The sequence below is a fragment of the Lampetra planeri genome, chromosome 46 (genome assembly GCF_965212315.1).
Source record: "Lampetra planeri chromosome 46, kcLamPlan1.2.h2, whole genome shotgun sequence".
In the NCBI taxonomy this organism is placed as follows: domain Eukaryota; kingdom Metazoa; phylum Chordata; class Hyperoartia; order Petromyzontiformes; family Petromyzontidae; genus Lampetra; species Lampetra planeri.
In genome coordinates, this window is record NC_136152.1 from 281,471 (window position 1) to 304,251 (window position 22,781).

The following is a 22,781-nucleotide window of genomic DNA, read 5'->3' on the forward strand; positions in this document are numbered from 1 at the left end:
CAATCTTATCCTTTCGTATGACATGGGGGGGGGGGGGAGAGGGATAAGTACGGTACTTTTTTTTATTGGTGTCACGTTGAGCTGTTTTTATTTTACCAGGTAAGGCCCACTGAGATATCCATCTCTTTTTCAGATATGACTATCTTAAATGATAGCTTATCATCAAGTGGACATTTATAGCAGCCAAATACTCTCAACGCGTGATGTTGATTCTAAATGTGAAGGTAAAAACGGAGGACCCGGAGAAAAATCCTCACAACTACGGGGAGAGAGAGAGAGACAAACTCCAAATATACAGCAGGCGTCAGGTTCGGGATCAAACCCATAACCTCCTGTATACCAGGCGAGGTAGTTAACATCTCCTAGCCACCGTGGTGCTTCCGAGTTGATTTTTTATTTTACTTTTATTAATTTTAATTTATTTTTTTATTTTTTACGTGACTTTACTGAAAAAACCTAAGAGTATGAATCATTGCAGTCACGAAAGCTTCAAATCTAGAATTGAATTTTAAGGTAATTCAACCAATCCAAGGCGGCAGTAGACGCTGGATGGATTGCAGGGATACTGCCAGGGTGTGTGTGGATGGCATTGATGAACCATTTAACGCGTAGGCTTTCGCGACCAATATTATTTATAATAAACGTTTTTGGGTTAGATCGCGTTATTTATAAATGTGTCGTAACCCTCCACCACCCGACACGGCCAATCAGCAAAAAAAGTGTAACGTTGACAAAAGACAAAATAGTTCACTAGTTTAACCCACCAGCAAAACGTCGTACTACTCTTCAACACACCGGTGGGCTAAAGTAGTGAACTATTTGTCTTTTGTGAACGTGACACTTTTTTTGCTGATTGGCCGTGTCGGGTGGTGGAGGGTTACGACACATTTATAAATAACGCGATCTAACCCAAAAACCTTTATTATGATTGATGAACAATGTCACAGGGCTTACGATAGTGAGACAGTGTTTGCAACTCCAACGAAATGGCTTACAGCCCCTCTGTGTATAGCCCTGGCAGAGAGACTACTGTAACTGCAGCTCACGAGGTTGAACAAGGGGCTTTTGGTAGGCATGTGTCAATTCGACTGTGAAAATAGACTCCTATATTCGTGTGATAACCTGCACAGAATTGCGTGCGTATGCGAGAATTCATTATTTAGATTAATGAAAATGTTATGCATTTTTTTTCATACTTGCTAACAGTGAAAACGAGAGCACAAATGTGCTTTTTTTTAAACACAATGTGGGGCAGGATGAACAAGACTGACAGAGCAAATAATTTGGACAGTACACACGAGACGGACATTACGCTTGAGACGCAGTACCAACAAGACTGCCAGTACAAACGAGATGGACGGTATGAACAAGACTGCCAGTAACAAATCAGGCAGACAGCACACACCAATACCGGCAGTGCAAGTGAGAAAGAGTACGAGGCAGACGGTGGTACAAACGAGGCGTACAGGACAAAGATGACAGTACCAACGATAGTACAAAGGAGACAGCATTCGATTCTTGAACAAAAGTGACAATCGACATTTTTGACATGGCTCACTCTCGTTTCTTTAAGTCCGACCCCGGCAATAACGAATCACCACCCCCACATCACGAGTCGATGGAACGGGAACAATCCAACGTCGCGATACAACAACAAATAGTTGTCTATGCGATTTAAAATAAACTTCTGAAAAAAAGTTTTTTTTTAAACAACGGTTTTTCTAATAACTTCATTAACTCACGGTCGACTACGTCAATGGCGCCTGAGACACGTATCGCCTGTGTTTTTGTGCGAGCCGATTCCACAGTTTATAGACCGTGGCGTTTTTGACCTACGCAAAAATATATAATTAATAAGCCTTCTTGGTTCTTTCGGTAAAGTCACGTAGAAGGGAAATAATAAAATAAAACATAATAAAATACAATTCTCACGAAGTTTCGGCCACAACGCAAGCAGCCGTCCTCAGGTGAAGAACAGGTCTGTCGGAAAGACAGCGTCTGAATGTCTTTCCGACAGACCTGTTCTTCACCTGAGGACGGCTGCTTGCATTGTGGCCGAAAGGTCGTGAGAATTGTATTTTATTATGTTTTATTTTTATTATTTTATTATTTCCCTTCTACGTGACTTTACCGAAAGAACCAAGAAGATGAATCCCTGCAGTCACGAAAGCTTTAAATCGAAATGTAATTAATAAGCCGTTCATACAAAAAATGTAATTGCTTCAAAGGAGGCAATTAATTGATAATTTGATACCGATTTTGATACAGGCATGCATTGTCACCGGATCTGAGTACGTGTGCAAAATTTGAAATTGATTGGACAACAGGAAGTCGACTAACTTTTGATGACAAGATTTGACCACGACAAACACAAGTGAAGTTAAATAAAACCGTTGAAAAAATAAATCTCGTTTTGTCCTGCCTCGCTCGTTCCATGAACCTGAAGGAGACTTACTGTTTGCATGCACGTTGAATAAATCATAAATAAGCAATCCTCGCGTGCACCGCACGTACTGAGAAGAGGCGCACAATCTGTAGTGCACCATGAACTCACCCTCCTGTCCCATCTCGCTATGAAACTAGAGATCTGGGAAGCTCAACGGGGACACGTGGCGCGAGCTGGCAGACACTCACCTCCCTCAGCCCTGCCCCACTTTGACGACGAGCCCTTGCCCACACAGCGAGTGGCCTCCCAAGTTCTTGCTGACACTCGCCCTGCCTACTCCTCTGCCAACTCCACTCACGACTCAGCTAGCACCGACTATTTCCCTGTACCATTAGTTGAGCGTGAGGCCAGAAAAACGTATGGCAAAACCCCCAACGGTAAAAATTCTTCCAACACCGGGATAGACTTTCTGAAAGCAGGTCGTTTGATGACTTTAATCTCACTTGAATAGTGCACGACACGTAACTCACTCGCACACACAAACATGGCTCAACCCGCGACAAACACCCACAGCTCCGGCACCCAACCGCAGCTGTCATCACTGCTCGTAGCCGTGACCTGGGCTGCCGTGACTGCCGTGGCTGGATGGTCCCATTGCCATCATCGGCAGCGTCGCGTGCGGCGCCCTTGCATGGTGGCCGCCGCCGCCGCCGCCGCCGCCCCCCGTGTGTCTCTTCTTGTGGTGCGCCAGGTTGGACGTGGCCGCGAAGCGTCGGCCGCACACCCGACAGCGGTAGGGCTTCTCGCCGGTGTGCGTGCGCGCGTGCAGCTTCAGGTAGGAGCTGAGCGCGAACACCTTCCCGCACTGATCGCAGCGGTACGGCTTCTCGCCCGTGTGCGTCCGCGCGTGCCGGGCGTATGCGCGCGCCCGCGTGAACACCTTCCCGCACACGGCACAAGCGCAGGGGCTCTCGTCCGGGCGGGTGCGCCGTCCGACGCTACCCGCAACGCCGCCGCCGCGATCGGTTGGATCCAAGGACAGCGTGGTGGCGGTGGCGGTGATGTAGGCCGATCGCTGGGCACAGCTGGGCTGACCATCGTACGGCGCGGCGGAATGGTGCGGGTGCGGAACGTTCCTGTGCCGCAGCCAGCTAGTGCCGCGTTGTTGCTGGGGGGCCGCTGAGGAGACGGTAGGGAGCTGAGCAGAGGCTGGGTGGCAGGGGGGGCTGCGCAGGTGAGGGGTGTTGGGGTCCCGGGGGCACTCTTCAAGCCGGACGGCTGACGGTAGAAGGGGACACGCATTAAGACTCAGGCAGATTTCACACGTAAGGCAAAGTGCAAGACTAGGAGCGAGGCTGTCTGCTCGGTTGTCATCGATCAGTTCACCGCTCTACGAGGCATCGGTACGACGTGTAGCCTTTTACATATTTTGTGTTAAGTGCTGTGGCCAGAAATACACCCGTCTGCTTTGTCTCCCTGCTTTTTAGGTAAATTGATGTTTACACACCACACCAGGTACTCATTTAATGCCGAGTCAACCTGGTGGAGAATCTAGGACTGGTTCTGATACCACTTAACACGAATTGCTGTTGACAGTGGCCAGGATTCAAACTCTGGTCGCCAGGGTTGTATCGGAGTGCTCTAACCACAAAACCACCACTCCCCACACACACGTGCAAAGACAAAGATCCCCCGTATAGCCTTAACAGACTGTTGGGGCAAGTGCGGTTAGCGAGCACCTATAAAGCCGGCACGGTACACGAGGGGGTGGGTGGTCAGCACCACGCCCGGCCACCTTTGTCTCCCCAGTGGCAATGTTTACACACCGCACCAGATACTAATTTAAGGTTGAGTTGACCTAGGGGAGGCACAGGACCGGTTCAGATAATCGTCACTGGTGTTGACCACGAACAGGAATCGAACTTAGGTCTCTGGGTTCGTTGCGCAGCGCGCTAACCGCTACACTACCGCTCCCCACACACACGGGCACACACGTAAATGTACACACACGTATGGGCACACACGCATACAGACAAATTAGAACCTCCACATGCCACTTGGGTCATACTTCACTGGGCCGGTCGGTGTGGGTTGGTGAAAGCAGGGAGTGCAGACGGAGTGTAGTACAATACCACAGTGCACGGTCTTTATGCTGATACCGTGGCCCCACAGCTTGTCCAAGCACTATGCAGGCTCAACCCTGCTTAACTTCCGAGATCTGACGAGATCGGATGAATTTCGGGAGATTTGTAAATATGCAACCTTACGTAAGTTTTTTTTTATTTAACCAGGTAGGGCTCACGGGGTCGTAAGACTTTTTGATGAGGGTCCTATGTTTGGTGCGTTTGCGTGTGGGAAGGAACTGAAGCACCTGAAGAAAACCCACACATAGGAGGAGATAACACAAAATATCTGTACTGATAGGGTCAGCATCCTACTTGCTGTACGGCATGGCCAGCTACTTGGCCACCTTGTAGCCCAGTGGGTATGGAATCTCACACACGTAATGATCTTTGTGCAGTCCGCCAACGAGGCTTCTGAATCAACGGATCGCAGACATGCACCAGCCACCAACACCATCGCCAACAATTGCCAACATAATGATGACGTATCTTTAAGAAAGTACCGTGCATTTTTATTATTTTTAAAAAATCAATACCACCAAAGGGGGCCAGAGGCGCGTGAGATTCGACCGTTTACACGCGTAAACTTTTACCGCCTTGAAACTAAAGTTGCAGGAGACGTTATTTCACGGGTGTGACACAATGAATGGGCCGCAGGAGAGAGAAACACGTGGCACTGCAAAGGTGAATATTTAGAGACGGACACTTATGGAGACCCCAATTAATTGAGTTGCCCAGTTTTTTACCCTTCTATCTGGCAACAAAACTGACACCTTTTTTACAAGGAGTCATGTTTGCATAGACCACAATACCTGCAGTCATAATGCAAACAAAACACATAACTCTTATAATGATAAGCACTGTCCTTGAAGTTGATTGGTCCACACCCGAGACAGCTTTCCTTAGAGCCAAGTCTCACATGGGTTGGACGGCGCCTTTTGGCGTCATCTGGTCCAACCCATGTGAGACTAGGCTCTAAGGAAAGCTGTCTCGGGTGTGGACCAATCAACTTCAAGGACAGTGCACATTATCAGAGTTATGTTTTTTGTTTGCATTATGGCTGCAGGTATTGTGGTCTATGCAAACATGACTCCTTGTAAAAAAGGTGTCAGTTGTGTTGCCAGATAGAAGGGTAAATTAGGTTCCAATGGTGAGTTGCCCAGTGTTTGTAGATGCTACTATCATTAAGCAAGAGGGCCCTCTGCCTCTGGTGATCACAGTCTGCTCTAGAATATGCGAGGTAATGGGAGGGGGGTTAGGAGTAGCCTGCACGAAAAGCAAAACACGGAAGCGCTTGTTTAAATTAGACGATACACGAACGCATGTAACCCAAGGGAGAATGGGGGGGGGAGGGTGAAGATATCGAATTTAATATAATTTTACTTTTTATTTCTTGAAAGTGCTCAATTCAACTTGCCGACTTTGGTTACGGTTACGTGGGCACCGAATCCTGGACCCTGGCTAAGTGTGGAGCAGCTAATTTTTAAATCCTTTATATTAAGTTCACTTGCTTGCTTGCGCGCTTACGACCGTGCAAATCTTTCGGTCGTTTTTTAACCCACTTCCCGTGATCCAATCGAGCTGACATTTTGCACACAGACTCGTTGTGCGTCACAATTAATTTTCGTGAAATTTTTTTTCCAAAATTTTCCACTTTTTAGGAAAAAAAAAATTCATATTTAATTTAAAATACCAATGTGATAAAAATGAAACTCTTACTCAAGAAAAACAGAAATGAATAATAAAATAAAACCGATGCCACGCATATAAAGGATTTATAGTGAAAAACTTTGTTTTACGGGTTAATTTTTTAAACCACCGGGACGTACTGTCGGGTTGTACCGCGAGCTGTTCAGGCGCAATGTCCTGCCGAACACAAGACCTACGCGGTAAACGTTCAAACCGGCGTGCATAAAAAATTCTTACCATTTATTTCATAATCACGGTTAATGCGCAACTCCGATCATCACCTGCCCATGGATAAGCGGGCTGTTCAACTGTGCGATTACGAGGAATGTAACAATTTGCCGCCCTCCAGCGACCCGATTGTCACGATTCGGCATCATGATTACATCCGAGAATTAATGATTACGCTCGTCTCATTTGTATTGCCTGTCTTGTAAAATATTTACTTTCACTTTTTCCGCGAGCATTGGCAATACAATTTGAACATGACAAACAATGGACTCGGGTGAACAATTCAATGCACGCATCGGGAAAATAAGAATCGATTTTAATCGATGGGACGTGACATACTCTTTGGTTCTTTCGGTAAAGTCACGTAGGTGAAAATAAAAAAATTAAAATAACTAAATTAAATCACGACGTTTCGGGCGCAACACAAGCGTCCATCATCAGGTGGGGACAACCAACAGCGAAAACAGCGTGATTTTACCGAAAGAACCAAAGAGTATGGATCCTTGCAGTCACGAAAACTTCAAATCTGGGTCGTGACATGCCTAATGATTACACAGCTTTACACAACCAGTGTTGCGAACATATGAATGTCAGTCGGATGAGTTTACTGATAAGGTCAACAATACAACTGCATGCATTTTTTCTATTTCCATCAGCAAAAGTGGCCCGGAAACTGGTCCCCTGGACCTGAGCTGCGTGCAAATGTGAGATAGTATTTTGACCCACACAGGTTTCTGACCCTGGGGGTCAGAACAATAAATAGTATTTGAACCCTCCACTGTGATAGTTCAACTCAGTGGGGCGGCAACACGGCCGAGGAGTTTTTAATTTGTCGCAGACGTTCACGGTTTGAGATCCAGCGGCCGCTCTGGCTATCACCGCGGTTGTGTATTGACCCTAAACTTCACAGCGGACAACATTAAAGAACCCGCGATGTCATTCGCAAGAGGCCGCCGCCGTGTGCCAGCGTCATGGGACACATTTTAAAAGTTACCGCCAAATTTACTCCATTTGGATGATACCAAACAGCAGCATTCATCAGCCCCCCTTACTGCGAAAACTTGGCAGGACCCTCCTGAAAACGAGTCAGTACACTCAGTGAGGCTTTGCCGGGTAAGCAAGCGGAATAAATTACACGGCCAGCCAATTTGGGTCATTCACCAATGTAATACTGTAGGGGAACTGGCCTATAGTACTTTAATATAGACAAAGCCAATTTGTAGGTTGCAACAAAAACCTTCGGTCGGACACGACCCTCAATTGGATTCTTACCCTGGGGTCCAAATTCTAGGCGTCAAAATACTATCTCATGCCGCAATCGCAACAACATTTCCTCGTCTTTGTTTATCGCTGGGAGGAACCGTGGCACAATTATCACAAGCAAGGGCCCTTTCAGTGACCGGGCACGTGCTACGATGCAGGACCAGCACGACTGCACGCGTGGGCATTTTGCAAACAAAACAATCGAAATGTACAGGCTTAACCGCGTGGACACCACTGATACCGCTTGCATAAAACACCTCAAAGGAAGACACCAGATGAAGACGAATCGCTCTTTATCGTCTAGATCAGGGGTGGGGGAAGCAACTACCTGTAAGCTGACATTATTTTACAAGGCCCGTGACTACACGAGGCCTGGAACTTTGAAACGGCCTGCAAACGATACTTATCCGTCGCTGCGAGCACCTTCGCTGCAGTTATCGTGAACGAGAATGGGAGTGCATTCGAGGTGAGCAACACTGTCCGTCAAGTCACCTGTTTGTGTTTCAAATACTGTAGTTCCAAGCACGAAGATTCATTCCAACTAAACTTTACACGGGCTAGGACTGAATAAGGTTTAGTCCTTAGTAAGAAACAGTTTCCCCCACCAATTTTGTAGATGTATAAATGTCAACAGCAAGCCTGAAGCTATTAATTATAAAGTAATTTACATTCACGGCCAGATGCGCGACTAAATCAAGGCATGCTCTTTTCAATTTACCGCAGTGCGCCTGCCCTGCATTTCACTTGCATCTACGACGGGATGTGTGGTGCACTGTGGAAGCGTGCACTACAGTGACGTCACAACACGTGGTGCATTGTGGGAGCCAGACACATTAAGTAAAATGGAGACCGATAGCATTTGTTGTGGAATTTAAAATGAGAAGTGGGGGGTGCTTGTTCTGGGCAAAAATTATTGATGTTATATTCAGCTGCCTCAATGCTGCCAGCCAATGTTATTTGAGTAATGAGGTCAATTAGTCGTGATGACCGTCCCCGCATATTTGTAATAAGAAAAGTAATCCTTATGTACGTACGTATGTTGAACTTCTTTCGCACCGTACGTAGCCAACCGTGCCGGGGAAGGACAACAAACTTAACACAAAAATGCGTTCTAAAAGTTCTATGAACTTACTTACTGCCGCCAACCCCCGAACCCTTACTCTTAAATCTTAACCCCTACCTCGATTAGTTGTTTTTTGTCATTCCGCTTCTTTACCCAGGAAAGCCTCATCGAGTCTCAAGACTTTTTCAGGAGGGTCCTGCCAAGTTTTCGCACTTGGGGGGGGGGCGATGTTGCTGCTGTGTGTAATCTCAATTGAGTAATTCTTAGGTCATATTGTGAGTGTTGAGATGTTTAGCCAATGTCGGTTACAATGTATGTGTGTGTATATAAATATATTTTTAGCTATGGGGGAAAACCGGAGAACACGACTCGGGAACAGAACCCAGGCCCTTCTTGCTGTGTGGCACGAGTGTTATCCCTGTGCCACCCTGCCGTCAAACTCGGAAACCTGAACCAAGTTGACAGCATGATGGGGTCTTTTTAGTGCGGGAGCCGCACGTCAGGGGCCGCACTAAAGGCCATCAGGGACTGCGAGTGGCCCGCGAGCCTTGCAATGAAGAACACTCCCTTAACCTTCGATTTAAAGCTTTCGTGACTACAGGGATTCATCTTCTTGGTTCTTTCGGTAAAGTCACGTAGAAGGGAAATAATAAAAAAAGACCTGTTATCCAATTGAGGACGGCTGCTTGCGTTGTGGCCGAAACGTCGTGAGAATTGTATTTTATCATGTTTAATTCTTATTATTTAATTATTTCCCTTCTACGTGACTTTACCGAAAGAACCAAGAAGATGAATCCCTTAACCCCTAACCCTGACCCTAAGACCCCGACCCGAAGACCCCAACCCTAAGCCCTTACCCTTGACCCTACACAAAAATAAAGAGGCGGGCTCCCTAAATATTTCATCAGCTGGGAGCTGAAGAAACGGGAATTTGAAAAGGCCACAAACGGGAAAGCGCTAATCAGAGGTCTGCGATTGGACAAAAATCTTCTCTATGATTGGATAACAGGTCCCTGCGGGGTGGGCTGGTAGGAACGAATAACCAAAGAATATAAACATAATGTATTATGACACTTGTTTAGCCAGGAAAGCCTCAGAGAGTGTTAAGGATTTTGTAGGGTCCTGCCAAGTGTTTGCAGTAGGGGGCGATGTTGCTACACCTAATCGGACGATACGAAGGGAGAGTTTGAGGCCTAGTTCTAGGCTTTAGGCCTAGCTGTATGCTTTAGGCCGCTGTGAGTTAATTTTTAATTTAAATGTTTTAATTAAAAACTATCTCAGGGTATGAGTTAATTTTTAATTTAAATGTTTTAATTAAAAACTATCGCAGGGAATTAAAAAACTATCTCAGGGAATTATAAGGGAATGTTACACTTGTTTAGCCAGGAAAGCCTCACTGAGTCTAAAGGTTTTTGTAGGGTCCTGCCAAGTGTTTGCAGTAGGGGGCGATGTTGCTACACCTAATCGGACATCGGACGGACGATATAATCTATTGTAGGCTGGTTCACTTCGTTCCTACCAGTATAACAAAAACAATCTCTGGGGACAGCAGTGCCAGAGGCTGCCCTTCTTTTCCCTCATCTGCGGAGAGACGGCCATCACTCCCAAATAAAAATCGTGACAATTTGCCGTTTTAGTCTCTACTTCCTTTTATAGTGGGGACTTTCTCCCCTTGATTTTCGTTTAAAGCTGCTCCAACGTTTTGGGGGATGTAGTCGCTCGAGGCGTTTCAATGCCTCCGGTCGATGTAGGGCACGAGACCACAATGATACGCAACCACTGAACGCCCCGGTCTGGCAGTATCTAAAGTTCAAAAGGCATGATTCACGCAAAAAACACAGAGCGAAAAATGCAACGGGTTTGTTGTGAAGTGTTAAAATGTACGGCACTTTTTTACGATCGGGTAAACGCGATATATCAGGTTTAAGAATGCATTGTGGGTATACCTTAAGTGATCATAAACTGAACTTCAGTGCTAGAGTTTACAAAATGGACATTCCATTGCTATGCAAAGCACAACTACTGCAAGTTGTAAAAACACTCCAAAAAGATAATTATCAATGATTACTCTGCAATCTTCCAACTTGTGCAATATAAACCAACCAAAACCAGTCAAACGATTGAAATTGTTATTATAATTCTATTTAACGGCCTCTTTGGAGGCCTAATCATTATTGCCAAAACCTAGGTGGGCCAAACAAGCCGCCAGTGTTGACAGTTCTTGAATTTGTGGTTCATTTCCAGCCCAAATTTAAATTTCCAAAATCACACACGCACACAGCACAGCACGACGTTGGGGAGCATTATTTAAAAGGAAGGCACAACTCAAAAAAATATCAATTCATTCTCAATTACTTAGTCTAATAGGCTTGTACATTGCAGCCATTTGTCAATCCATTTGTGGATGAAGCCCCCTGCCCCACGCCATATCAGACTATGGGATTTGTCAGATCATACTTCACCACGCAAGTCCGTACGGGTTGGTGAACCGTCGGGGGCGGTACGCGTGGGGGAAGTGCGCAGGACCGGTTAAGATATCACTCGCCATTCTCTCTACAACCCCCCTCTCTCTCTCCCCCCCCACCTCCCTTAAACATTATATGTTCCTGATCGTTGCCCCCTATGAGAGTAGCAGAGCAGTGAGCCCAGTCACCTCTTGCCGGTCACTATTCCGAGGGCACCTGGCCCCGGGTTTGATAGAGTTCTCTCTCCACCGTCGTGCGTGTTCTGTATTGGACTCTTTTTACATAAAAAAAAATCAAAATAAATCACTCGCCACTGATGTTGGCCATGGCCAGGAGTTGAATTCGGATCACCACGCGCGTAGCGCTGCATGCCAGCCGCTCTATGCTACGGCTGCATGGCTTTGTTTAAGTACCGCAACGTATGATCTGTAGCAATTTCAAACCGTGCTCATTCCTGCATGCAACGTTATCTTCTGTACATCGCCCACTGCGGGACTGCGCCAAGACACCCGACAGAGATCAAAAGTTCATGACTTCGCCCACATTCTGTCCAGCAGTGGTTGTTGCTATAGTGTAACCCACCCCCCGCTATGGGAATGAGGAATGTCCACCACTGGCTCGGAGTAGGAAGACGTTGTTGGAAGTCAAGCGTGATTGTTGGTTTAAAAACCGGTCCCCGACATAGGAATGGGGAATTTCCACCGCAGGCTTACAGATCACCAAGAATGATGATCACCATCAAAATCATGAGAGCCATTTTTTTCGAATTCGGTATCAATATTTAAAGAGTCGCAATGCACGTGAAGACGAAACGGTAGTCCTTAATAAATAACTGTCACAAAGCAACGGTCCTTAAAGAGCTGCATGCGGCGCCAGAGCTGTAGGTTGCCGACCCTGGGCATATTGGGACACCACAGCCTTGTTTTGGCGAAAGAAATTACTTTCACATCCTTGGACGGGACTGCCAGGCAGGTGGAACTGCGGTGGTATGAAGCGAGAGTGCGTTAGGCACGCATGGGTACTCATCGTACAGTGAACCGAGCGTTGTCCGATGCGGCCAGGTGGCGAACCTACACCTGTGCCTTAGGAGATTCTCTCTCCGATGGCATTGTGAGGCTGAGCTGGCGGTGACCTTTCAACCTTGTGACTCCACTCCACTAAACGTGCTCGTCACTCATTTCAGCAACGAAGCTTCCAAGCAGCAGTTCGGAACCTTGTCCTTGAGGGCTATACAGAGACTTTTATATACCTTGGCAAAGGCAAAGACCTCCCGTATAGCCTCAACAGACTTTTGTAACAAGTGCTGTTAGCGATCACCTATGAAGCCTGACCGGTACACCAGGGGGTGGGTGGCCACCACCACGCCCGACCGCCTTTGTTTCCCCAGTGGTGATGTTTAGACACTGCACCGGATACTCATTTGAGCCCGAGTTAATCTGGGGGAGGCCTGGGACTGGTTCAGATAATCTTCCCTGGTGTTGGCCGTGAGCAGGAATTGAACTCCGGTCACTGGGTTCATAGCCCTGCACGCTGACCGCTGCACCACCGCTCCCCACCTTTTCCTGAATGAGGGCCAAATGGGGACTTTGAAATACCTTTGGCAAGATACGTGTTAACGCGCACACACGCCTCAGTGACTGTCTGTCGCTGCAAGAGGCCCTCGTGGTGACGGAAGTGACCGAGTGCGCGAACACGAGAAACACAATATCACCACGGTCAAGATAATCACCCTCTAGAAACTGATTAGTGTGGCCAAGATGCTGGCAGTGGAAAATTAATGTGGGCGCTGCGGTGACGAGATGTTAACTGTCTCGCCTGGTATACAGGAGGTTATGGGTTCGATCCCGAACCTGATGCCTGTATACTATTTGGAGTTTTCATAATCTCCCCGTGGTCGCGTAGATTTTTCCCTGGGTCCTCTGGTGTTTCCCTCCACACTTAGAAATATGCATTTAAAATATTTGGCCACACGTAAATTTCCACGTGATAAGCCACTTTGTTGAGCTATCATTTGTGGCCAGGTCGCTTCTGAAAAAGAGCCACACAGCTCAGTGGGCGATACCTGGTAAAATACAAAAGTTTAGTTCAGAACTATGGGAACCTCATTTGCCAGTAAAAATATGATAATTGGTTTTTTACCCTTCTATCTGGCAACAAAACTGACACCTTTTTACAAGGAGTCATGTTTGCATAGACCGCAATACCTGCCTTTTGGCGTCATCTGGTCCAACCCATGTGAGACTAGGCTCTAAGCAAAGCTGTCTCGGGTGTGGACCAATCAACTTCAAGGACAGTGCACATTATCAGAGTTATGTTCTTTTGTTTGTATTATGACTGCAGGTATTGCGGTCTATGCAAACATGACTCCTTGTAAAAAGGTGTCAGTTTTGTCAGATAGAAGGGTAAAAAACCAATTATTTAGTTCAGAAATTTGTTTGTGGGCTGATTTTAAGGAGTAGCTCTCATATGGCCACAGGACATATAAAACAAAGTCAAAAGCCGTGGGGCTTCCTCACCCCAGGTCGAAAGTGTTATCGATGTCACACTGGGAGGGACTCTTGCTGTGATCGGGGCTTACGTGTGAAATTTACGGGGAGGAAACTCTTCTCAGCAAAGGCAATCTCAAACACAGTTCACAACTCTGGCAACTGCCTGATGATGGGAAACGTCGTACCCAATCGTTAACCGTGTGTGGATTGATGTCCAACATCACCGGTGGTGCTGCTGAAGCAGTAATAATTTGGCACGTTGTTGGTTGCGTTGGGCGGAGGAGGGTGTATGATACACATTTAACTGCTGCGATCCGACCCAAAAATCAATCAGGAATCATATCAGTCGCGAACGCCCGCACGTGTTAAAATATAGGGGTCAATTAGCCGAGTGCGTTAATGCGTCACCAAACCGGAGGTATTTTAAAGTCCCATTCGTCCCACCGTTAGAAAAAACCGCTTCCACAGTCCTACTTTAACGAACAGGTTCCTTCAAACCAAATCGGCCGACTGTGACAGACGCAGCCTCCGCCGCCTTACCGCACCGCCACCACAGTCCCCGCCGCGTGTCCACATCGAGCCCTCCGGCCCGGAGGCGGCAGTGCCGTGTGCGCGGCCGCTCGCTTCACTGGTGCGTCGGAGGCGGAGGCTGCTGCTGCTGCGGCGGCGGCAACCGGTGCCGCTCCCCGTGGGTGTTGCGGTGGCACGAGAGCGTGAAGCGGCGCGCGAATGCCTTGCCGCACACCTCGCACGAGTAGGGCTTCTCGCCCGTGTGGATACGCTTGTGCTGCGAGTAGGCGAAGGGGTGCGCGAACGAGCGCTCGCAGAACTCGCAGCGGTACGGCCGCTCGCCCGTGTGCGTGCGCATGTGCAGCCGCAGGTTGCGCGCGCGCCCGAAGCCCTTGCCGCATAGCGTGCACACCAGGCTCGGCTCCCCGGCGACGCCTGAGCCGACCGCGTCCCGGCAAGCCGTCGTCCCGCCGATCCCCCCATCTACAACCGCCGCCGCCACCCTCTGCATCTGTCCACCGCAGGCCGCGTCCATTGCTGCCCCCGCTGCGTCGTAGCTCAGCCGGTAAGTGCCAGTGGCCGAGTCAAAACTCTTTAGCAAAGCTGGGCTTCTGGCGTCCGCTTGCTGTTGCTGGTTGTGCTGTTGCCGCCTCCGCCGTTGTGGCTGCTGCTGCTGTTGTTGCTGATGATGTTGTTGTTGTTGTTGCTGATGATGATGTTGTTGCTGTTGATGATGATGTTGTTGCTGTTGATGATGCTGTTGCTGCTGATGTTGGTCTTCGTGCGGGATTAGGCGGTGCGGGAAATAGTGGCGCGAGCGGCTGCTAAGGCCTCCATTAGAAGCGTCCGCGATCAAAGCTCCTTCGAACGACTGACAGGGAGCCCTGCTAGCGTTGTGTACCACTGCGCGGGATACATCGAACACACGCCTGTAGACGTTACTTGCACAAGAATAAAATAATAAACAACAGCGTGCGTGCGCGTCTGCGATCTGCCCGCTGATGTGCGAGTGACGCGGTCGCACAGTAACGTCACCGCACAATTTGCGCGGTCACAATCAAACTCTCGCGTGTGTTAAATACCCACCAACTGATTACTAACTCAACAACAATAACAAACTGTGTCTCTGTCACAAGTGTGGGTGACATAAGTCAATTGGTCATTGATTTTATCTAAAAGGAAGATGCAATGCAAAAAAACAAAGATCACTTGTAAATGAATATCTTCTGAGTGCGTCCCAGGCTATCCAATGCAAGATTTAAGCTTAGTTAATGAGAGGATGGACATCAGCATGAGTAATTTTGGGCACGCCAGTGACATCACTACAATGTCACGTCTGTACAGTATAATATACCGGCAATGAAGACATCACTTGGGTGCTGTGACTACTTGAGCATGATTTTAATACCTTTTGTATAATCAATGAAGTGCTAAAGCCCTTCAGACAGCCTGGGACACACAGGTCAAGATGTGAGGCCGCAAGATACGTCTCATTTGGATGCTTGACAAAACCTAACGGCAATTAAATTCACAATCAGGAAATCCACCACAAGCGAGCGCTCGTGATTTGTCGCTGCGCTGTACCAAAACATACGTGTGTCTGACATCACAGTGACGTCACCGGAGTGCCATCATGACACACTTAACTGTAATTGGTCAAGCGCGTAATTTGACTGGTGAACCCATCGTTGTTATTTTAAGAACCAGATGGAGGCTGCCGTATCGCCACGGACCGACGCCGCTGTCACAATTAAAAAAGCTGAGCCCCGTTTTTTTGTGTTTTGGGTTGCGAGTGCTCGCCTCTTAAAGCGCCGCTGCCGGGTGCTGGGGCTCACCTGCGTAATAGCGCTCGCTGGGCGTGTCGGGCGGCGCAAACGCCTTCCAGGCCCTGCTCACCGGCACCACCACCTCCTCCTCCTCCGCCACCGCCTCCAGCCCCGCGCTGTGATCGCTCCCGACGCGAGCCTTGGGCAGACCTGGTTGGTGAACCACGGGGAGAAGGGAGGCGAGGGAGGGGTGATGCAGGCTCCGGGCAGAACTGCGAGCGACAGTTGTGCCTTATTTACGCTCGGTATTATTTAGGTACGTTGTCGTGGTGGCAGTGACCGACAACACCGTGCCGTGAACCGAGCGAACTCAGTCCAATTACTAGCCAATGGAGGTCAGTACCGTCCCATTGCTTGTTTGAGCACGGTGACACTTTTGACTTTTGATGTGAGTTTTTATGAAATGTGAATATTGATCGTAACACTCTCATTTTATTTATCCATGGCAGTAGAGTGGTGTTGCAGTGGTCAGTGCACTGCACCATGAACCAGAAAGGTATGGTAAAAAAAAATCACCCAGTACCGACACGGTGCGGGTTAGGGTTCACCCATTGACAAAAGGGCTCCGTGTGTGGAAGTCAAAGTGATTTCCTGCTCAAATGATCATTGAGGCAGCACTCACCTCCTGTTTAAAGCCCTGCGGTAGCGGTGAAAATTCCACAATCCTATAGTGGGAGGGTGAGTTTATATCATAGGATAACCGTTGAATCCCGTACAAAGAGGTACTCCATTTTATCGACCCTGTAGAAATGCCAAGTCAACCGAGCCAAACGTACGATCTCATTTTATGGCGTCTTTCACTGACGGCGTGGCGCTCGGTGGATGCGGGGTGGGGGAGGGGGCCGCCTCTCACCTCGGTACATCTCGTTCTTGACGTCCCCAAGCACCGTATCCAGTTCGTCCGTATCCACCGCGTCCCGGGCGCCGGGCGACGGCGGGATCGGCGGGGGCTCACCGGCCCCTCCCCGTGTCGCGTTCACAAAGTCTGCGGCACAGGCGTGCGGGCGCTTACTGGTGTGGCGAAGGACGTGATAGATAGGCCCCACAGTGTTCATGGATGGCGCTCGCATACAGCATTTGTGTCACTGCTCTGCTCTGTGAAGGTGTTGTAAATCTAAACCAGCGGTTCCAAAACCGTGGCCAGCGAGCCGCTGGTGGTCTGCAATGTTACGGGAAGTGGTCTGCAGGAACTCTTGCAGATATATTTTTTTCTTTACAAAGCACCACGGTTTTCTTGTTACTGCACGGTGGTCCGCAAAAAAACATGTTGAGCTGTTATCAGTGGTCAGCGAGTCCATAAAGGTTGGGAAACGCTGATCTACACATCATGAATTGAGACTTTGTATGAAGGCTTTCTTTCAATGATTTGTATCAAAGCAAAGAGGTGATGCAATACAATTGCATCAGGAAGTAATACAACACGGTATCAAGTATTGTATCGAAGCTTTGCGTCAAGACCTTGTTTATGGAAATGTACCAAGCCCATGTATGACAACTGCACGAGGGTTACGTCAAGGCATCGCGTGAAGGTTTTGTACGGAGGCCATCAGGACAGGACGCACCTTCGGGAATGATCTCCGTCTTGACCTGGAGCCGCCCCCATGACCCGTGTGATCGCTGTTCTTTCTCCGACTCGTGGAAATCCGAAGGCACATCCAGCTGAGACTCCACGGGCTCCGACCACGGCCCTTCGTGAAATGCAACACACGTGCATGATAACAACAATCATAATTTGTGTGTGAAATAGTGTCCTTCTCACACCAGGGTGTGGTAGAGCAATGTACACACGATAAGCGACTTTAATCTCATCTCAAAACTTGCGGAGGGCACCCCCAGTGGCAGCTGTCCCTATACGTCACAAGGTAATTCAGCCAACGGCCTGCAAGCTGGCATCAGTCTAGAAACAGTGGGCGATGAATCCGATATGCAAACCCAATTGAGCATATTGCAGACCATGTATAGTATTTGGAAGATTTTGACCATAATGCCGGAAAAGCTTTTGCGAGCAATGTTAGGGGATCTTTCTCGTCTCCTGCGTGCAGACGTCGTGTATTTTTTAGGGTTAATACATCAACAGCAATAACCAGGATGGCCTGCTGTTTCTAAACCGAAAACTTATGCAACACATGGTGAAGAGGCTACACCACTGGACCGTGTCATGTTCATTATCTGGAGCTGCCGTGGTGTAACGGTTAACACATTGGTCTTGAAATCTAGAGGTCGTTGGTTCAAGTCCATTATCCAGAGGGGCAGTTGAAACGGTGCGTTTCTTAAATCTCCCCTCCTGTGTCCACCCAGCGGTAAAAACGGGTATGCCACCGTCAATCAGCAGGGTGCGTGTTGTGGGATAAAGTGTGGGTACGCCCATGTCTTCCCAACTCATCTGGTCAATGTGGAAGGATAGACACATTACCAGTGGTGGCATTAGCAAAAAAATTGCAGGGACGCACGTTTTAACTTTCGTAATTATCTACTACAAAAGCCGCTAATCTATCTGTATGTCCAGAGAACTCCAACCTAGAGCACTCCACTCCGTGCAGTTAGCGCACAACTACGCACACTACGCTACGAACCCGGCGACTTCAGTCGATTCCTGGCCATAGGTAACATCGGCGGCGAGCGACATCGTAACCGGTCGCGGGACCTCCGCTCTTCACCAAGCCGCACCGACCAGCACGGTGAAGTATAGTCAAACAACTATCAGGCAATGGGCAGTGGCGGTAGCGGTGCGTGGAGCCTCACCGGCCGAGGCTGGCGAGTGGCGCTCCACCCACGCGTGCTCCACGCCCTGCTCCCACGTCTCGGCTGGATCCTCCTCCGCCAGGAATGCCGAGTCCTCCACGGGGGCCTCCTCCACCACGCCTGGGCAGACGCAGACAAAAGGGGAGCCGTGGTGGCGGGATGTTAACTGCCTCGCCTGGTATGCAGGAAGTCGTGGGTTCGATCCCGACCCTAACGCCTGCTGTATATTTGGAGTTTGCGTGTCTCGCGCTCTTTCCCTGTGGTCGTGTAGATCTTTCTCCAGGTCCACCGGTTTTTCCCTCCACATTTAGAATCAACATGCGTTTAAGAGTATTTGGCTGCTATAAATTTGCACATAAGCCAGTCGAAACGTCGTGAGAATTTTTATTGTTTAATATTTATATTATTTTATTATTTCCCTTCTACGTGACTTTACCGAACCAAGAATATGAATCCCTGCAGTCACGAAAGCTTTAAATCAAAATATAAGCCATTTTGTTGAGCTATAATTTGTGGCCAGGTTGTTTCTAAAAAATAGCTATATAGCTCAGTGTGCCTTACCTGGTAAAATAAAAAAGTGTAGTTTTAGTTTGAAGGCAGAGCGAGTTAAGCAGCAATGACTCATAGCTTCTGAGGCTAACAGGTAGGAAAACAACTAAAATGCCCGTGATTATATGTATGTTGAGCTTCTTTCGCACCACACGTAGCCAACCGTGCCAATTTGATTCGCAAAGTCTCTCTATTAAATGCCTTCATTTTGGATGTTTGCCTTGGTGACATCTCTTTTCTCTTTCAAGCCTCATTCCCAATGATTTGATAGAAAATCCCTCTTCTTTATATTCCCTGGATGTGCTCATATATGCGTGGCGTTATGAGATGCGATCGCATTTAAACACTTTATACACCCGAATTGCATTGCACGGTGTCGTATCGTCTATGTATGTTGAACTTCTTCTTCTTGGTTCTTTCGGTAAAGTCACGTAGAAGGGAAGTAATAAAATAATAAAAATAAAACATAATAGAACAATTCTCACGACGTTTCGGCCACAACGCAAGCAGCCGTCCTCAGGTGAAAACCAGGTCTGTTGAGGCGACAGCGTCTGAATGAAATATATGCTCCAAGCACACGTGCTTGGAGCATATATATAGCTTTAAATCGAAATTTATGTTGAACTTCTTTCGCACTGTACGTAGCCAACCATGCTAATCGGAGGTGCGGTGGGACGGACAAAAAACTTAACACACGTAAGTTTACTGACAAGGTCACTAACAATCAGATGCTCCCTCCGAATGCTCCCCCTTACAGGAGGAGTTGTTGGTGGACCGCAGGGCTTCATCCGCCTCCGCCTGCTCGCCCGTGTACATCGTCGGCTCCAGGCAGCTGAAGCGGTCGGCCGACTGCAGCAGCTCGTGACTCAGGCTGTTGAGCGTGCCCACGATGGCCTCGAGCAGCGAGTTCATGAACGGGTGCACGGCCACCTCCATCACCGACTGCGCCAGCCTGGCCTTGCCCCGCTTGCCCGATGACACGGCCTTGAGGATGCGGCGCAGCACGGCGTAGAAGGCAAAGGGCAGCTTCTCGCGCGCGGCGCCAAACAGCTCGGCCGTCACCTGCGTGTCCTCGGCGCACGCCAGGAGCTCCTCGTAGTCGCTGATGCCCAGCTCGCGCTCCATGGCCTCGGCGAACTTGAGCTTCATGCCCTGGGTGGCGAGCCACGTGGGGAAGTCCCCGCGCGGGTCCGCTACGAGGGGGCACGCCATTCCGCCCGCCAGCGAGGTGTGGGCTGCGACGGGTGGGGTCATAGTCACCATCATCATTGGCTTCATCATCGTTAATATAAAACGGATCACTGCCTTTATCATCATCATGCAATCTGTAGTTTATATTAATTCTAAGGCGTTTCCAAGTTTGTTTTTACACCACTAAAAAGTGTGCACATGACGCAAATGTACCATATTTGCAAGGTGAAACTGACACTCAACGACGTGAATATTTTGTAAAGTGTTGCTTGTAGATGCTTTATGAATCCAGAACGTATCAGATGGCAATGTTTCGCGGAGACTCATTGTGGAGGTGGGTAGCGTTATTAATGCCCATCTGCTTCAGCGTCTGTGAGCAAATTGCCGGGGGGAATGCGCCCCCAACTCGTCAGATCTCGAAAGCCGAGCCTGGGCAGTGCCTGGATGCGTGAGCAGTGACCACCAAACACAAACAGGTCGTCATACGCTTGCGGTGCTACGTGGTTGTGCAGCAGAACGAAGTGCAGCACAACCCACTGTTATGCCGAACGCATGTCCTCTTCCGCCGCCTTCACGAACCCGCACAGATCAGCATGGTGAAGCACGGTCCAACAATCCCCAAGACCAACACGGCGTGAGCAGCAGTGGTCCGACACAACAGCTTACACGCCAGTGGTGACATCAAGCGAGCAATTTGGCCAGTGAGAATTGGCGACATTGTACATTTGTATGGCGGGAGCAAGTCTGTACATATGCCAACCGCTGCTGAAATGCCCACCAAGCCGTTATCATTGTATAGACCCACCCCCAGCCCCAAAAGGGCAGGATTGGAACTAACGGTTGTGAACCACCGGAGGTTTTTTTATTGTTGCATTTGTCAATTCCTCGGTTTTAGTCAAACGAAAGTTCATAATGACCCAACGCAAGGCTTGAAGACGCCGAGTTCTAAACCCGGCCGCCTTCCCCGGGCCACGACTAACATCAGTGGCGTGTTATACATACCGTCAAAATAAACATCCCCGTATAGATTGTAAAAGACTGTTGGGGAAAGTGCTGTTAGCGAGCAGCACCTATGAAGGCCGGCACGGCACAGGAGAGGGGGTGGGTGGCCAGCACCACGCCCGGCCGCCTTTGTCTCCCCAGTGCCAATGTTTTTTACACACCGCAAACAGGTACTGAATTGAGGCCGAGTCAACCTAGGGGTGGCCCAGGACCGGTTCAGATAATCGTCACTACTGGTGTTGGACATGGGGGAGAAATCGAACTCGGGTCGCCGGGGTTCGTAGCGTAGCGCGCTCACCGTTACACGATCGCTCATCACTATATACAGTACATACTGTACAAAGACCCCCGTATAGCCTTAACAGACTGTTGGGGCAAGTGCTGTTAGCGAGCAGCACCGATGAAGGCCGGCACGGCACACGAGGGAGTGGGTGGCCAGCACTACGCCCGGCCGCCTTTGTCTCCCTCGTGCCAATGTTTTTACACACCGCACCAGGTACTCATTTGAGGCCCAGTCAACCTAGGGGTGGCCCAGGACCGGTTCGAATAATCGTCACGACTGGTGTTGTACGTGGGGGAGAAATCTAACTCGGCTCGCCGGGTTTCATAGGGCAGCGTGCTAACCGTTACACGACCTCTCCCCACTATATATATACACAGTACTACATTGTACACACACGCACGCATCTGAACTGGTCCCGGTATCAACCCATCCATCTACCAAACCACCACAGACAAGCGTGGGGAAGTATGGTCAAAAGAGCGCTGTTGCCACGGCTTGTGGTCGAAGCCTCTCCCCCCCTCGATCCGGCAGCGGACTGACAACGGCGCCTGGCAAATAACCAAATTGGCCACCACAGTTTTAATGGCAGCGCGCTTAAAAAGCAGGACCGCAATGTTTTAACCAAATCGCCATCATCATCAGCAGCAGCATCAGCGATCGACATCCGGCGCGCTTAGCGGACGATTCAAACGGTTACCAAAGCAGCGGCGGACGTCTTTGATTGCGCCAAAAAAAACCAAACGCCCCTTCTTCTTGTTCTTATTATTGTTTTCTTCTCATTAAAGCGACTAAAGCTAAATGTGTGCGTGTGTGCGATAGGGTCGCCGCGAGCACTCACCATCGACGCTTCCCTGCCGTTGAACCCCCCGCTAGCCCTAACAAGCCGAGCATTGATTGGACGAGCTGCGCCGGCGTCTCAGTAAGACGCGCTCTGATTGGTGAACGCGACCGGCGGCGCTTCTAAAGGGCTCC

The 22,781-nt window shown here is 48.9% G+C and overlaps 1 protein-coding gene across 4 annotated transcripts; it reads right to left on the reverse strand.

The window, feature by feature from the left end:
- Positions 1 to 2,047: 2,047 nt before the first annotated feature.
- Positions 2,048 to 22,710, reverse strand: LOC144733266 (uncharacterized). Of its 4 annotated transcripts, XR_013588333.1 has the most exons (8): positions 22,648 to 22,710; positions 20,089 to 20,568; positions 18,785 to 18,904; positions 17,605 to 17,730; positions 16,896 to 17,027; positions 16,052 to 16,192; positions 13,422 to 15,119; positions 12,869 to 13,364 (listed from the first exon to the last, which is right to left on the reverse strand). XR_013588333.1 is itself a non-coding variant. In XM_078615065.1 (7 exons), the coding sequence occupies exons 2-7, from the start codon at positions 20,543 to 20,545 to the stop codon at positions 2,985 to 2,987; spliced, it is 1,656 nt and encodes a 551-aa protein (XP_078471191.1). In that variant the 5' UTR covers positions 20,546 to 20,568; positions 22,648 to 22,710; the 3' UTR covers positions 2,048 to 2,984. The 4 variants fall into 4 exon arrangements, 3 of the variants coding, with proteins under 3 accessions (XP_078471191.1, XP_078471189.1, XP_078471190.1); XM_078615065.1 differs by lacking the exons at positions 12,869 to 13,364; positions 13,422 to 15,119 and adding an exon at positions 2,048 to 3,664; XM_078615063.1 differs by having other exon boundaries at positions 12,869 to 15,119.
- Between the last annotated feature and the right edge of the window lie 71 nt (positions 22,711 to 22,781).

Bases quoted from the DNA above. Each gene is read 5' to 3' on its own strand.
- LOC144733266 (XM_078615063.1), bottom strand. From the start codon at position 20,545: ATGGCGTGCCCCCTCGTAGCGGACCCGCGCGGGGACTTCCCCACGTGG. The intron at 17,731-18,784 runs GTGAGGCTCCAC...CATTTCACGAAG, and splicing joins CCACTCGCCAGCCTCGGCCG to GGCCGTGGTCGGAGCCCGTG. The intron at 15,120-16,051 runs GTGAGCCCCAGC...TATCCCGCGCAG, and splicing joins CAGCGAGCGCTATTACGCAG to TGGTACACAACGCTAGCAGG.